At 35.7% G+C, this 14,918-nt stretch overlaps 1 protein-coding gene across 9 annotated transcripts in view; it reads right to left on the bottom strand.

The window, feature by feature from the left end:
* The window catches only part of DCAF6 (DDB1 and CUL4 associated factor 6), a 73,253-nt gene that overhangs the window by 40,208 nt on the left and 18,127 nt on the right, over positions 1 to 14,918 (bottom strand). For all 9 annotated transcript variants that reach the window (XM_030263691.4, XM_030263685.4, XM_030263705.4 and 6 more), the window contains exons 3-8: positions 12,255 to 12,347; positions 9,484 to 9,669; positions 6,031 to 6,144; positions 4,843 to 4,978; positions 2,857 to 3,071; positions 957 to 1,050 (exon numbers count right to left, since the gene is read on the bottom strand). In XM_030263691.4, coding sequence (XP_030119551.4) covers positions 957 to 1,050; positions 2,857 to 3,071; positions 4,843 to 4,978; positions 6,031 to 6,144; positions 9,484 to 9,669; positions 12,255 to 12,347 — 838 coding nt within the window. The remainder of the gene's footprint in view (positions 1 to 956; positions 1,051 to 2,856; positions 3,072 to 4,842; positions 4,979 to 6,030; positions 6,145 to 9,483; positions 9,670 to 12,254; positions 12,348 to 14,918) is intronic.

Here is a 14,918-nt window from a genome sequence, read left to right as displayed (position 1 = left end):
AGATTGTAAAGGAGCAGATGGGATCACACCCCCCAGTGTTTCTAAACCAGTAATTCCAAACACTGGAGGAGCAAAAAGCCAGACTAAGGTAAGAGGACAGGCTCATGTTCTCTCCTTAAACAGTATCTCCTACTGCCTGTGTCAGGTACAGAATCCTAGACACTTCTATTCTAGTTTGGGGAAAGAACAACAGCACAGAAAATCTGGAAAGGGAAACTGTAGACAGAAAAGGGAGGAAGATTTAAGGGAACTGGAGTCAAATACATGGAACCACACAGTTTGTCAGATTTAAACAGAAACACATTATTACATGAAAATTAAGATGAGTGATAAAAAATGCTCTGCCCTGCTTTGGTATTCCAATTTTTGATACACAAGCATTGCTTTGTAAATGTTTTTTTTTATAAAATCTCAAGCAATTAATATATTGCAAACATGAAAATATAAGCATAAAAATTAGCCACCCTGTGTTACTGAATGACATAATAAAAATGAAAAGTGTAATATTAGAATCCTATTGCTTTTGAATGCCAGTCCCCTAATGTAACCATTAAAGAGCATTTTATTGTAATTGTGATTGCATATGAGGCGAGACTGGAAAAAAAAAGAAATAAGTGCTGGTGTTAGTCCCTGAGCAATGACAATTGACACTTAAAAATGACACTTACATCAGCCTAACTGAAATAATATAATTTTCCTAGTAAGAATATTTTCAATATTTTCAACTTTAAAAATCATTGTACAATAGCAGCTCTGTGCTAAACTCTAAGAAAACCATCTTAAGGCTTGGCTGATTGTTAAACAAGAACAATCTGAAGCACGTATTTTGGGAATACTTCAGAAAAACTGGAAAATAAAACCCAAACCAAAGCAAGGAAAAAACCCAAACCGAAACAAAAACCCAGCAAAACACAGCAGCAAAGACAACAAGCCCCTTCAAATGCAAATGCTTTTACCATCTCTCTCTCTCTCACTCTCAGGCCTTGCTCTTGGCCCAGTATCTGACCAATCCCCTCTGAGCCGCAGACGTTTAACGGGAGGCTGACGTAACTGGGGGAGAGAAAAAAAGAGAAAAGCATCACACGGTTATTTATGTTCTGCAGTACAGGATTCTAAGCCTAAATATAAATCTCTATTTTCTTAAGTCACCTAAATTCATATCTGCCACCAAACACAGAATGTCAGCCTTATGTTCAGACAAACCATGAATAAGCACAACATTTACCAACAAAATGCACGAGTTTTAGCTTTAACAACCTGAACAAATGACTCCCAGAACTAATGCAGCTTTTATTTTAAACTAGCTTCATAATGTTAATTGAATTTTGCTATAGTGACCAATAATAATTAAGGTTTTCTTAAATTCAACCTGAATTCTGCAGAAATACTCACCTCTTCACATTATAAACTATATGAGTTTCAGTTTACTGAAATGTGGATTTGTAATTAAACAAAAAGAAAAAAAACAGACATTTTAAAAAAAGAACATTTTATGCAAATAAACTCCAATTTATTTTTTAACCTATTTTCTTTTCAGTTTTTATAACACTTTTTTTTACAACAAGTAGTATAAAACAATCACTAAATGGGTGGTATTACTTTCAGCAACTTCAACAGAAATAGAGTGCTTTGCTCATTTAGAAAGGCAGGTCAGAATTTGAAGCCAAATATATTTGGATATTTCTGGCCTTAACAAAGATAAAGAAACCAACCAACCAAAAAAACCCAAACAAACAAACAAACAAAAAAAACCAAACAAAAAACCCCCACCAACCAACACAGAACTGCTGACAATTTTAAACTAAATGCCCTGTAGCGAAAGCATATCTAAGTTTTAACTTTCATGACTCCACCGGCAGATTTTGGAAGAAGTCTTTACATTTCTTCTATTCTATACAGCTTAAAGCCAGGCTGAAATAAAAATATTCAAGCAATAACATTTTTAGTGATAACAACAACAACAAAGAATAAGCATTTAAAAGCAAAATTCCTGACTGTATTCCTGACTAAGAAAACACATAACGTAAAATGCGTTGGAAAATTTTAAAAAAAGTTTGCAAACAGATTCTAAGAAAAAGGAGGAAGGAACTGTCAACATCACACTTCTCACAGCAAAAATGAAAGAGAAATCATCATCATCACATTGATCCTGCAGGTGAGGATAGCAGGATGCTGACAAATCATTGAGAACTCCCTTGTGTCCTTGGACTAAAGATGAGGAACTCGGGATTCAGAGTTTGTGAAAGCGTGAGCAAAACACCAGAGTAAAAAGCAGTGGGTGGTTGGGAGAGTGCAGGGAGAGACAGCAACAACTTCACTGTAATTAAAGGCATTTTTAAAATATTGATCAGAAAACGGATTGGAAGGGTCAGCATCATTGTAACTGAGCTGATAATTAACAACTGCTTGAGTTTTGAAAATTTTAATATTGCTCAGTAATAGTGGCTCACCTCCTTAATCTAAACATCTTGTACTCTCTCATATCTGCCAGGAAATGATAACTTTTACCAGGGAGTATTAACATTTGATTTCAAGGAATTTGCTTGTCATGGCATGAAAAGTAACAGAACACAGAGTGACCTGCCACTTATATCCCAAGGTTCAGGCAGATGCCTTCTCATCTCCAAGAGAGGGAAATCAGATGAGAAAGAAAACCAGAGTGACAAAATATTGTAAATAAATACATAAATAAGTATGTATTAAAAATACACCATCTTTGTGACAATCTACTTGTCACACCTCAGTCTATGATCAGCAACATTATTTTCAGATTAAAGGGGAACACAACTGATGGTATTTCTTGTGTGCTGCAAGTTATAAAACATAAAATATTAAAGGAGGGCATCAATCACTTGCCTCTTCCCTTCTCTCTTCTGCAGAAGGGACTTTAAGTTCTCGTGCTGTGTCATCCTTGGGATCAAACAAGTAAATGTAATCTGAGGAGTAGCTCACAAGGATCTCTTGGCCATCCTCACTGTAACACAGGGATGTTACCCTGCAGGATTTGTTGTTGAGATGAGGAGGGACAAAACGTGCCACCATTCCAACAGTGCCCCTGCCAGCATAATTCCCTTTATTAAAAAAAAAAAAAATGAGGAAAGAGAGGAGGAAGAAAAGAATTACACATTTACTATTGCAAAATTTCAACAGCTTCAATAAACCTCTTATTTGGCATCCAACAAAAGATAATCAGGGAAAAACTACATATCCTGTAGTTTCTGCAATAATTTTGATCTGGAGAATGACGTACCAAATTTTACAATCTTTATTTTTGTTTACAAATTCTATGTACATTACAAAAAATAAAAGATGAAAACACACACAGAGATATCTAAATGTCTCACACACCCACCACACGGTGTTGTATAGAAGCTATCTGTCAATGTGGCACAAATTAAATTTTTAGAACCAAAAACCACAAAACAATAATGCAAATCTATATCTGCACACAAACAAAAAGGGAATTCCTTACATGAAACTTTGAAAATTTAGATCATACATCTTCTACCCAATTTTTTAAAAAAATACTATTTTTTCTTTAAAATTGAATAACATTCTCACTTCAAAACTGCAGAATAACACTGTCACTTTGAAACTGCAGAACTATACACTACATTGGATTTATAATCCTCTCTTGATCACTCACCTCCAATCCAAACACTAAATTTAAATTCTAGAATTACAAGTTTGTGAGCAGATAAAAGTTACCTATAAGAAGCTCTAACACTGAGAAAAACAGACTGTTCCAAAACCTCTTCATTTGACATGTAACTATCAACTATATGGCAGAAATGACTAAATGAAAATCAAGTTTGCTCACTGGACACAGAATAATTAACCTCTTAAAAAAACCAAAAAAAACCCCAAAAACTCCAAACAAGAAACAGATCACTATACCAATATTTTTTAAAAACCAGTCTTCAAAATCTTGATTTTTCTCTCTTTTGCTCTCCAGGACAAATTCATGTTATTCCTGTACTGTACAATACTAAAACACATACAGAGGACAATTTTAGTCCACCCCCAGAATCTGTTCCCAGGCACTTATCACGGAATTTTGTTAACCACTGTGATGAAAGAGAGAGCTCCTATAGAATGTCAACCTGATGAAAAGGATATTTTGGTTTAGTGATCTTTACTGTTCCCTTTCTCCTCCATCACAGTTCTCAACAGGAAAATGCTGCACAAAATGACAGATTGTGTGCCAGTGCTTATTGACATGAATATCACAGCTGTATTACAAATTCATATGTGCACAAACACCATACATTATAACCAAGAACTATGTTAAAGTAACATAACACATTTTTGTGCATATGAAATTTTTCAATAAAATCCTTAGGTAAGCATGCCAGCTTTCACATGAGGAATTTGCAGCTTTTCAGGGAAATTGTGTTAGATACAGCAGTGACTACTGCAAAGGCAAGCACAGTGCAGGATATTATGGAGTTCATAAGATCTCCTCCCATAAGAAGTATCAAGTTCCAGCACATTAGAATACAAGACAAGAAGTTACTTAAAATTCAGGTGGAGCACTGGAGGCTGCAATTCCTGGCTTTTTGGAATCCTGGAATCACACGATTCAAGACAAAATAAGAGAAAATGTCCTTTTCTGCATTCAGTACACAATGCATTCTGAGATGCATGAAGTAGATTAGGCTTACTTTGAAGATTTCTGCAAATATTGGAGTGAAGTGACTCTTATTACAAACCATAGCTCCCAGAGAAGGAAGCTGTATTTCTGCAGTATGACACTTGAATCATTCACCACCTATTTCGAAAATAACCTGAATTTGGCACTGCCAGTGGGTAGAAATGCTCACTGCACAGTGTGGATCCTACCTGTTGCCCTTGTGCCAAGCATTCTCCTGTCATAGATCCTCACTGAGCTGTCAGAACAGCCTACAGCCAGGTAGTAGGGGATGGGTGGACAGATAGCAACAGAGGTGGCAGCACGACGGCAGTTTATTAAAATATCCTGCAACACACAAAAATGCAGCATTGAAATAATATCTCTGAATATTTGAAGCGTAATTCTTTTTTTTTTTTGTTTTGTTTCACTACACAGGACACTCCCTTAGTCAAGGGATTTTGAGAAAATAGGTCTGGCCTGTGAAGACAGATCATAAATGTGTTATCAGAAAAGCCACTGCACAGAAGGAAAACTATCAGAGAAAGACAACTGGTACCAGAACAACTGAAAAAGAAACCTAACCAAAACAAAAATACAGGAACATTTGAAAATAGATAAGCTAAAAATTACAGATTTATAAACTACCTTGCACCTTGGACTTTCTTATGGAAACACAGTAACTGTGGAGGTGGAAGAGTACTAAATATGCAGAAACAGTTTAAATCGATTAAAGGATCAGAACAGGTTCTATTTACAGGCAGGTAACTGGGTAAAGGGGAAAAAAATGAAAGAAAGCCCTATAACCGGTAAATGTGCACAAGGCTGAACAAAATTAATCAAGACTAGCAATACATACTTTGGTAATTTCATTCCAATTCAATACTAAAATTGTTGCTAAAATTCAAACACAGTGGACACTGGTAATACCAGTAATCTAATATAATTCATTACCAAATCTTTTCTTACAGAGGGACAAAGGATGCTCAAGAATACAAGGCTGCAGGTGATTCTCAAGGCTCATTTTTTGCCTCCAGTTTTGCACTCTATATTATTAGTTTAAACCAAACTAAAAGATTCAATTTCAACAGACAATTTTTTTCTACCATATCTGAAGCCTCACACCACAGCATTTTTATAAAATAAAAAATATCATAGGAGATATTAAAATTAAAAAAGAAAAATGAAAAAGACTCCCCAGGCTTTATATACTGCCATTTCCACCACTGACCCTGAAATCTATTATTTCTAAAAGCTTGACCAGAATTCATATCATGTGTTTGTGCGATGCACAGCTCTACGTTTAGGTAACCTTTATGCAAAGATTTTTATTACCATTTTATTTTACTTATTATAATTACTATTAATCAAATAAATTTATTAAATGGTTTCATTCTTACATCTTTACAATCTTCCTTTGTGCAACTTGTTTTGATGCGAGTATCAAACCATCTAACAGTGCCATCCTCACCACAAGAGAGGAAAGTGTAGGGATCATTTGGTACTGTCATAACCTGCTCAAAAGACAAAAGATGAGATTATTAATACCTCCTGAAATAGCACGAATTTAAAAATAAAACCATCAATATTTGGAGCAGCAGCAAGGCAATTAGGACTCAAGTCAAGCTTTCCAGTGAAGTAATGAGAAAAACTGGAAAACTGATGATGTCTGTTCATTTTCAATAAAAAGTTTTAACTCTTGAAGTTAAAGGAAACTTTTAAATGTCACTTAAGATGAAATACCCACAGGTCAAGGCTTACAGTTGTTTCTATTATTTTCTTTTAATGCACAACATACATTTACTGCAATCACTTTTCAGATAACTTATCAATTTGCTGCAACAATTCAACAAAAGCTCTGTTTACTCTCTATCAAGTAATAGGAGACAATTACAAACAAAGTCCTTAGAAGTCTGAATGCCTTGAAAATACTAAATGGCTTTTATTCCCATTGGGCTATTCCTGTGCATCCTAGGTAGTTCCCTGCAGCAAGTCTGCATTAAAGGCTGTTACCAAGCTACCTCCTCACTGCGGTTTTTAAATTTTGATAGAGCACTGTACTGAGCCATTTTTCTAAGCTCAGGCCTTCTCCAGCTAGGGACAACTCAGATGGAGTCTCACATCAATGGCTTCCCTCAAAGCCTCCTCAAGACAAAAAAAAAAGCAAGTGACCATAATGTTAGATATGACCTGAATTCCACAGGCCAGTGAATGCACAGGAAATGCCAGTTTACTTACAATCTGTCTCTTAGAACAGAAAACAGAGGATGTTGTGGCATTATTTTTCTCTTCCTACACTCCTGCTACTATCAGTAGAAATTTATAAAGCAACAACTGTTAACAGTGTAATACATTAATGGAACACAGAGCATGAGGGATTCTTTAACATTTTAAATGAGATGATTTATCACACCCACTTCCCAAAATTCTTAATAAAAGTAACTTATGCAAATCTCTCTGCCTGAAATGGGGTGACAAAGGTAACAGCTGGAGGCTTCAGCCTCTCTTGTAAGGCTCAGCAGAACTGAGACAATGCTTGCTGTGCCAAATAAGAAGTCTAACTTGTAAAACAAAGCCATGGTTTGAATACCAATAGAACAATAAACTTCTGAGCTATGATGCTATTCCTCAATATATCAATGTTTTTCACTACATATTTCATTCAAATTACCTTTATTTGCATAGTTATAAAAGTTAGCAATTGTTCTTCAATCCATTAAATTCTTCCAGCATTTAGCAGAGCTTTCAGTGAAAACATTTTGCTCCAATAATGCTGCTGAACATGACAAGTTCTTATTTCTAGTAGCTGTGTTTTATTTTTGTTCACACTGATGCTATTTGACCCTATACATATAATACATATACATAGAACTTGCACATGGCAGCTTTTATGTCCAGTGTCCACAAACATCCTAAGTACTTCATAAGCAATAAACCAGAGAAATGGAGAAGTGCAAGCTCCAATAAGTAAGTCAATATTACTACATTTAAATTCAACAAGTATACATTAAAAAAAATATATATATATAATTGGTTTTTTACTAACTAAAAATTTGTTTGCTACTTAACTTTAAAAGTGCATATAGCTATATGACCATTTCACTGTATTTAAAACAAGAAAGTAAGAGGTGTTTATAAAAGTACATTCTTTTTCTGAAATGCAATTCACATGAAGGGCAATAAAGAAAAGATTTGGCTGAGGAAAAACAAACTTGTCAAGGTCTTGTACAAACAAAAAATTCTTCAGAAACATGTCTCAAGAGCCTCTCCCTCTCCTTATTCCGTTCTCACTCAGAACTAAAAACAATTGTACAATTATCTCACAGTTTACAACAATCTACACCAATTTCCACATTTCTCTGTTCCATGTTTTTCCAATGTCTTGAACTGCCACAAACTCCAAGAGCTGTATAAATCCAAACCACATTCAAATTTAGAATTGGTACCTCAGGGGCAGCTTTTAGCTTTTGTTATTTAGAGAATCCAGTGAGTCAAAGTTCTATATTTAACATGATGATGTGGTTACATACAGCTAGGCAGTACCAATCACAATATTTAGAAATTATCTCCCCACTCCAGGAACCTCTCAAGCTCAGTGTAAACCAGGATAAGAAAAATAACTTCATAAAGAGATAGAGTTGTTAAAACAGCCAGTGTCATATAGAGGTTTTGATATTCCTTCCATTAACAGTGTTTAAAAGCAGCAAACCCAAGCAAAACTGTATCACACTCCTGTCATTCAAAACAACAATAATGGCCGTTTGTTAACATTATTCCTGAATAAAAATCATCCCAAATAAGACCATTTTGATGGTGCAATATAGCAGGGAAATGTAATTGGTGTAATTACAACCATAAGGACACTTTTACTACAGGAACAAAAATTAATTCTGGCAGTACTTCAGCCACTTTATTTTTTTCACACACTCCAATTTTTTATGAGAAGTTTTATAAGATTTTGTTCATTTAACATGCAAAGAAAGTGATCTAAAAGCTTGCTAAGAAATCTGAACTGAATACATTAAAAAACAATGGATTTGGGATTTTTCCCCTGTGTGTGTACTGCGGTAGTATTAAATAAGCCACAACAAATAAACAGTGAAAGATACGACCTACCAAAAAAATTACTATTTCTTCTATTATAAGCACAGTAAGTTTTGCAAGCAGCAGCTTTTACTGTTATTTAAAAGAAGCAGATAAAACAATAAATCTATTTTCCTAAGTAACACTTTGCTTCCTCACTTGCCTGATTCATATGAACAAAACTTCTGACGGAGGACTGAAAAGACTGTGGCTAAATTTACACCTAAAGAGTTAACTAGAATACACAACAGAAAAATTACCTGCAACTGTAAACACATTTTTCAGACTAAGTTGTTCACACATGCTGAACTAAGCATTTCTTAGAAGGATCTAAATTGTGAAAAAGTCACAAAACTGCTGAAAAGTTCAGGGAAGAGGGGAGGGGCAGGGGGGAAGAATAAAAATAAAAATGCAAAACAATCACTTCCCCCTCCCACCAACCTACTTCAGGAAGAAATTCAGAGCTCAATTTAAATCTGTTTTGCTCTGCAGAACATTCATTCAGTGAAGGTGAATTCACATTTGCAAAGTGGTCTTAACAGCACTATTTTTTGCAAAGTTCTCAATTTAATTTAGACAGCACATTTCTCTGTCCAAGCCTACTTTTTAAAAGGAAAAAGAAAGCAACTCAAAAAAGACAGAAGAAAAGTTCTGTAACTCTCATTGCACTAAAACAAAGTTTTCAGCAGTCTGGTTAAAATCTTGGGACACAAGATTAATAAGATATGCATTTTACCCATCTTAAAATTATGATTTACTTCATGAGGTACCTCGTAGGTAGTCCCATAGTGGCAGGTGTACTGGCATTGCCTGTTGGTCTCTGCATCCTGTTCAACATTCGTGTAGAAAATTACTCCGTCTCCAGAACAAGAAACAATCTGTTTGTCATTGGTGCATGGTAGGAACTTTGCACTGAAAATATTGGCCCTGTGTCCTGAGCGAATTGTTGTGAGAACCTAAAGAACAAAGGAAAAAAAGGAGGCTGCAGCAGGTCAGTGTTTTCCAAGAACATAAAAATGGAAAAAACTCCAGACTGTGAAATACCGTTATGCACAGACTGCCAGGAACCTACAGTTCAGTACAACAGAACACAGAAGCTGTCTTTACACCAAACTTATTCTAAGAACAATGTAGTTATACAGGAGAGATTTGCTCAGGCACTTGCACGAAGTAGTCTGCAAGATACAAGGGCTGGAATGCAGCTGCAGCTTTGTTTTTGCAATGCTGGTTCCAGAGCATGTCAGGTTTCTCAAAGTGAAACATTAGTCAGGGTGATGGTGCAGCCACTCATCAAGTCAGTGAGGAGAGACTTAGAAGATCTGGGATATTGTAAGCCAAGAAGAATAAGGCACTGCAATCCAAGCCAACTTTATAGACTTTAAAATTGATGTTACTCTTAAACTCACTCTAAAAAGGAGAAGTGATTTTTATAAGGAAGAATGTTTTGAAACTAGCCAAAAATAAATAAACATTTAAAAACTTGATTATACAGGGCAATAAACCAGGACTTGACTTAGACTCTCATTAATCTACATTAAAGCAGAGAAACATACAATTTACTTCACCATCACAGATGATTTTAAACACATTGTGGTGACTCTTTATTCTTCCTCACATACTTAGTTTACCAAAACTGAAAAAACCTCCACATGCTTTCCTGTGAACAAGTAAGCATATTCTTATTTCCCCCATCTGCAGCATTTGAACCAAACTTCATTTTCACCACTCCCAATACGATAGAAATACTCACCAAGTTGTTTACAGTATGAAAATTACTTCCCAATTTCCACTCAATTAACTTAATCAAAGGAAGTGTTTTGCAAATGAAGTTTCTGTCAGTAGCAGCTCATGACTAACAGTTCAGAAGTGCTATTTCACACCTTTTAAATAATTCCCACTAAAAAAGTTTAACAGTGTATCTGCATAGTCTGAAAGATACAAAATATTGATGGCTGAAGTCTATTTTTGCTACTCTATCTAGATAATAACAGAAAACATGGCAAAAAGGATATTTGCCAATATGACAGAATTACAACACAGTTCTAATACCAATTTGCTGCCTTTTCCTGTATAGATCATCTTACTCAAGCCAGAAAAAATTAAGCTAACATAATTGTAACACACATTAAAAATCACATCTCTAGTACATTTCAGGAATAACACTGATTATTGAGTCTTCTTGCTGGTACCTGCTGTTTTATAATTGCATTTGCATTGTGGAAAAAAAATAATTTAAAAGTCATCTTGTCCTCTGCTGTTACAGAAAATAACTCAGCTAACTGTAAAAAATAAAAAAAGAAAACTAAACATCTCCCATATTCCTCGTTAGGCTTAAGTAGAGAAGTGGTACACAACAGGTGTGAAAAACTGTCCCATGAAAGCATAAAGCTTTAAATTGCAGCACCTTTTAAAATATTACAATATTTTAATTTAAAAATTTTATAATGAGCAACTGTCCCATAACAGGATATTAAAATGAACTCTGTACAACAAATAACATTCAACATCCTTTATTTGCATGAAAAATTCTTCCTCTGCAAGTCACTTCACCAACACTCACTTTGGAATATAGCCATCATCCACTTCACAGCTGTCTTGGATACTTGCTTTTCCAGCAGAACTCCCAGTCCAAGAAAAACCCTATCTAGTGATACTTTTCTGAACCTTCAGGCTGACACCATAATTGAAAGAAAGAGACGAAGTTTGGAAGCTCTGGCTTATTTGGAGAGGTGAGCAAAAGGGCCTTACCTATAGGCACAGACAACACTCCAAACCACCACAACCCTTCAGGAAAGCAAACTATTATTTTCTACTCTAACCCTCTTCCACCATACCTTCTGTTTCTCCCACACATTTAATTTTTGAGCATACCCTCGGGGTTTAGTTGTCAGCCTCTGAGAGGACACAGCTCAGAGCATCTGTTCTAGTGAACTATCAGCAGTTCCTTTAAGAGAAAGGTGTGGGACAGTGACACTACCTGATGGATGCCAGCTGGCACTACTGGGAGTCTTTCAGCTGCATTGCAATCCTTATTTCAGTACAAATTATTCTCCATCCACTTGCAGGCATGCACAAGGCAATATAATTTTACATTGGAGTGAACTATTTTAATCAAGATTGGCACCCAACAACAGTACACAGAAAGACATTACATACAGTACATTACACAGAGCAAAAAATACAGTATTTTAAAACTGAAGTGAGAGGAAAACAGTTTATCTGACTACAAGATTTCATGAGAATTATTGAATCCTATTGCTGGTCCTGACACTAATCTGTGATGAGACCATGTTCCCTTTGTGCTCAGCCATGTACCGTAAAATGGGATAATACCGATGTCACAAAGGATTAGAACTTTCAAATTTTAAAGCACTGTGAAGTTTTATTCCCATTTATGTACACTAGGAAGTTCATTATATTATCTTTTTCACATAATAATGAATATCTGAAAACTGATATTTTGAAAATACCTTTTAAAGCCTTGAGAAATACTAACTTGCATCCTATTTGAAAATTAACAAGCAGCAAGAAACAAACCTACCTTTCTGCTGTAGGGGTTAGTAATGACCAGGTTAGTGTCATCTGAACCAGATAAGATATATTCTCCTGTATCATTCCAGCAAATTGTATTCACCTGCATGAATTAAAAAAATTGTTTAGACTTACATTAATTCAATTTTCACCATATTAAAACATCAATACTCATCCAACATTACAGAAATAGGAGTTAACAAATTCAACTGAAACAATGTAATTTCTAAGCAGCTAGCATAAAAAAAAAATTGTGTTTTTAAAACAAATTGATAAGGGAATCACCTGCTTTACCTACAGCATCTCAATTACTCCCTCTGCTCCTCAAGAGTTCATCAGGTAAATTAAGCTTCCCACAGTAGCCACAATTTTACACACTCAGGTGCTTTCATGTACCAAATCTACTCCACAGAGAGTTCTCTGAATTTGAACTGGAGGGCATCACAGTGCTCTCATTATTGTATCTTCACCATATCCAAATTCTGACCATCCATTTCTTTGCACGCTTTTCAGTGACCACACCTTCTTGGGGAAAAGCACTGCAGAATCCATCCCAGATCCCTTTTGAAAAGTGTGAGTATGCTGGGAAAGAAGAATCCTACAGTGAGGTACAGAATTGTACTGGGAGAGCTTTACAATATATTTCCTTATCAATTCTTCTTTTTACAAGACTGTGCTTAATAAAGTGTCAGTGAAACAAAGCTGTGAAAGCACTCAAAATCCAGGAAGCTCAAAAGGTATCCTCCAAGCAGCAGCTCATGCACAAGCACCAAAGACTGCATGCAAGACCATTATTATTTCAAGTAAGACTCTAAAATACCTTCAAGTGTCAAACTGCAGCCATCACCATTTTCTGCTGGCTAGATTCTGTTGGCAGAACAGCTGCCTTAGTGTGATGTACCAGACTGGATTACAGAATTGGTAAAAAACCCCCTTTGTTCTGAATTATTTTCTTATGCCTTTTTTTTAAATTCAAATGTTTCACTCTGAGCCCTGCCCAATAGAAATAATTTTTGTTTAAAATAAATACACCAATTCCAGTTGCTGTTTTAATGGCAAGTTTAGTCGGGGTTAGTTGCAAAATCAGAGTTAGCAGTTTAAGGTGGATCACATCACATTGACAACACCACCTCGATATTGTCAGGTGGAGGAACATGAGGAGAGATCTTGGTGTTAAACTTGCCTATGCCAGGGCTAGCTCAGTGCTCAGCAGCAGTCAGATATTGTTAGGATTTATTAGGAAATACACAGAAGAGCAGGGTATACATTCATGCATGGCAATCCCACATGTTCCACGCAGTTTGGGCTCCCATATTCTCCATTCCTATTACTGCCCACTTGGAAAGAGAAATTATGACAAGGAATTACTGGGGTGCCCAAAGACATCTAACACTTTTTATTGTAAGAATCAAGTAACTTGTACTGCTCTAGGGAAGGGAAATGATAAAAGCTTATGAGAACATGAATGACATGGAAAAAGTAAAAAATAATTTTTCATGGATCTTGACAGTACAGGAAATGGAAGGCCTTAAACGAAACAATCCAATGACACATGGCTTTTTAATTAAACTGAAAATCATTGTTATGGAACACCCCAAACACCAGAAGTGGAAGGATATACATATTCATCAAAGAGAAATGAAAAATTATCAGAAACAAAGGCGCAGCTTCCACCTCCATCTACCCATTAAAGCATGATATGTTATCCAGAGCACCCATCAAACACCATCTGCTTGCCCTGTCTCAACTTCCTTCAAAAATATGTGCTGGCCACTTTCAGGGCCAACTTATCAGGCTCCACTGAGCTTTGCTATGACCTTGCATGACTACTCTTATGATTTTATAACTCTGGCTGTCAGTCACCAAGAACCACAATTTCAACTAGCCCCCAGAACCATCTATCATTGAAATAACCTGTCCTGACAATGGCTGTACTCTAAAATGTTGTCAAACATTGCACAACACTACAGCGAGGGTAAACACACAATTCAGCAATGTTTATTTTCATCTCCATTTCCTCTCAGGCAGAAAAGTATTATTATCATTGCCCTAAAGAAACTAAAATGCTAATGTAAGAACACAGGAATAGAAGAAACTGAAGAAACAAGGAAGCTACTGAAAAATTTAAAGTCATGATATGAGAAAGAAAAGTTAGCACAAAAAATTAAACTAATTGAGGGGGTGGGTGTGTATTTTTATGTACAAATCCAAAATCTGAAGAACAGCAAAGCAGAGAAACATTGAAGATGCAAAGGGGAGACAAGATTATCTAAATTGCAGCATCACAAGTCTACTAAGACATCAATCATTCTCCTCCAAAATTCCAATTTCATTGCAATAATTGCCTCAGTTGAGCAATTTCAATATACCCTGCCCAGTCCAAAGTTGGTTCAAAAATAATCCTGAATGACATAACCAAATTACTAGAAGTCTGTAATTAAGCAGGCTTTTTAATTCTGTACCCAGTCACCTTCTCAGCATTCCTGGCAACAAATAACTCAAAATGTAACAGTCTTACAGTGAAATAAGCTTGTTTTGGGCTTTTTTCAGAGACTTTCAAGTCAATATACACAGTGTTCAGTACAACCTACTACCAACACTGAATAACCCAAATAAATTTGCATAAGGATCACTAAAAACAGATGCTCAAAAAAAAAAACAGATTTAAAATGTG

The sequence above is a fragment of the Taeniopygia guttata genome, chromosome 1 (genome assembly GCF_048771995.1).
Source record: "Taeniopygia guttata chromosome 1, bTaeGut7.mat, whole genome shotgun sequence".
NCBI lineage: Eukaryota > Metazoa > Chordata > Aves > Passeriformes > Estrildidae > Taeniopygia > Taeniopygia guttata.
The sequence above is the reverse complement of the archived record's forward strand: the minus strand, read 5'-3'. Positions and strand labels throughout refer to the sequence as shown.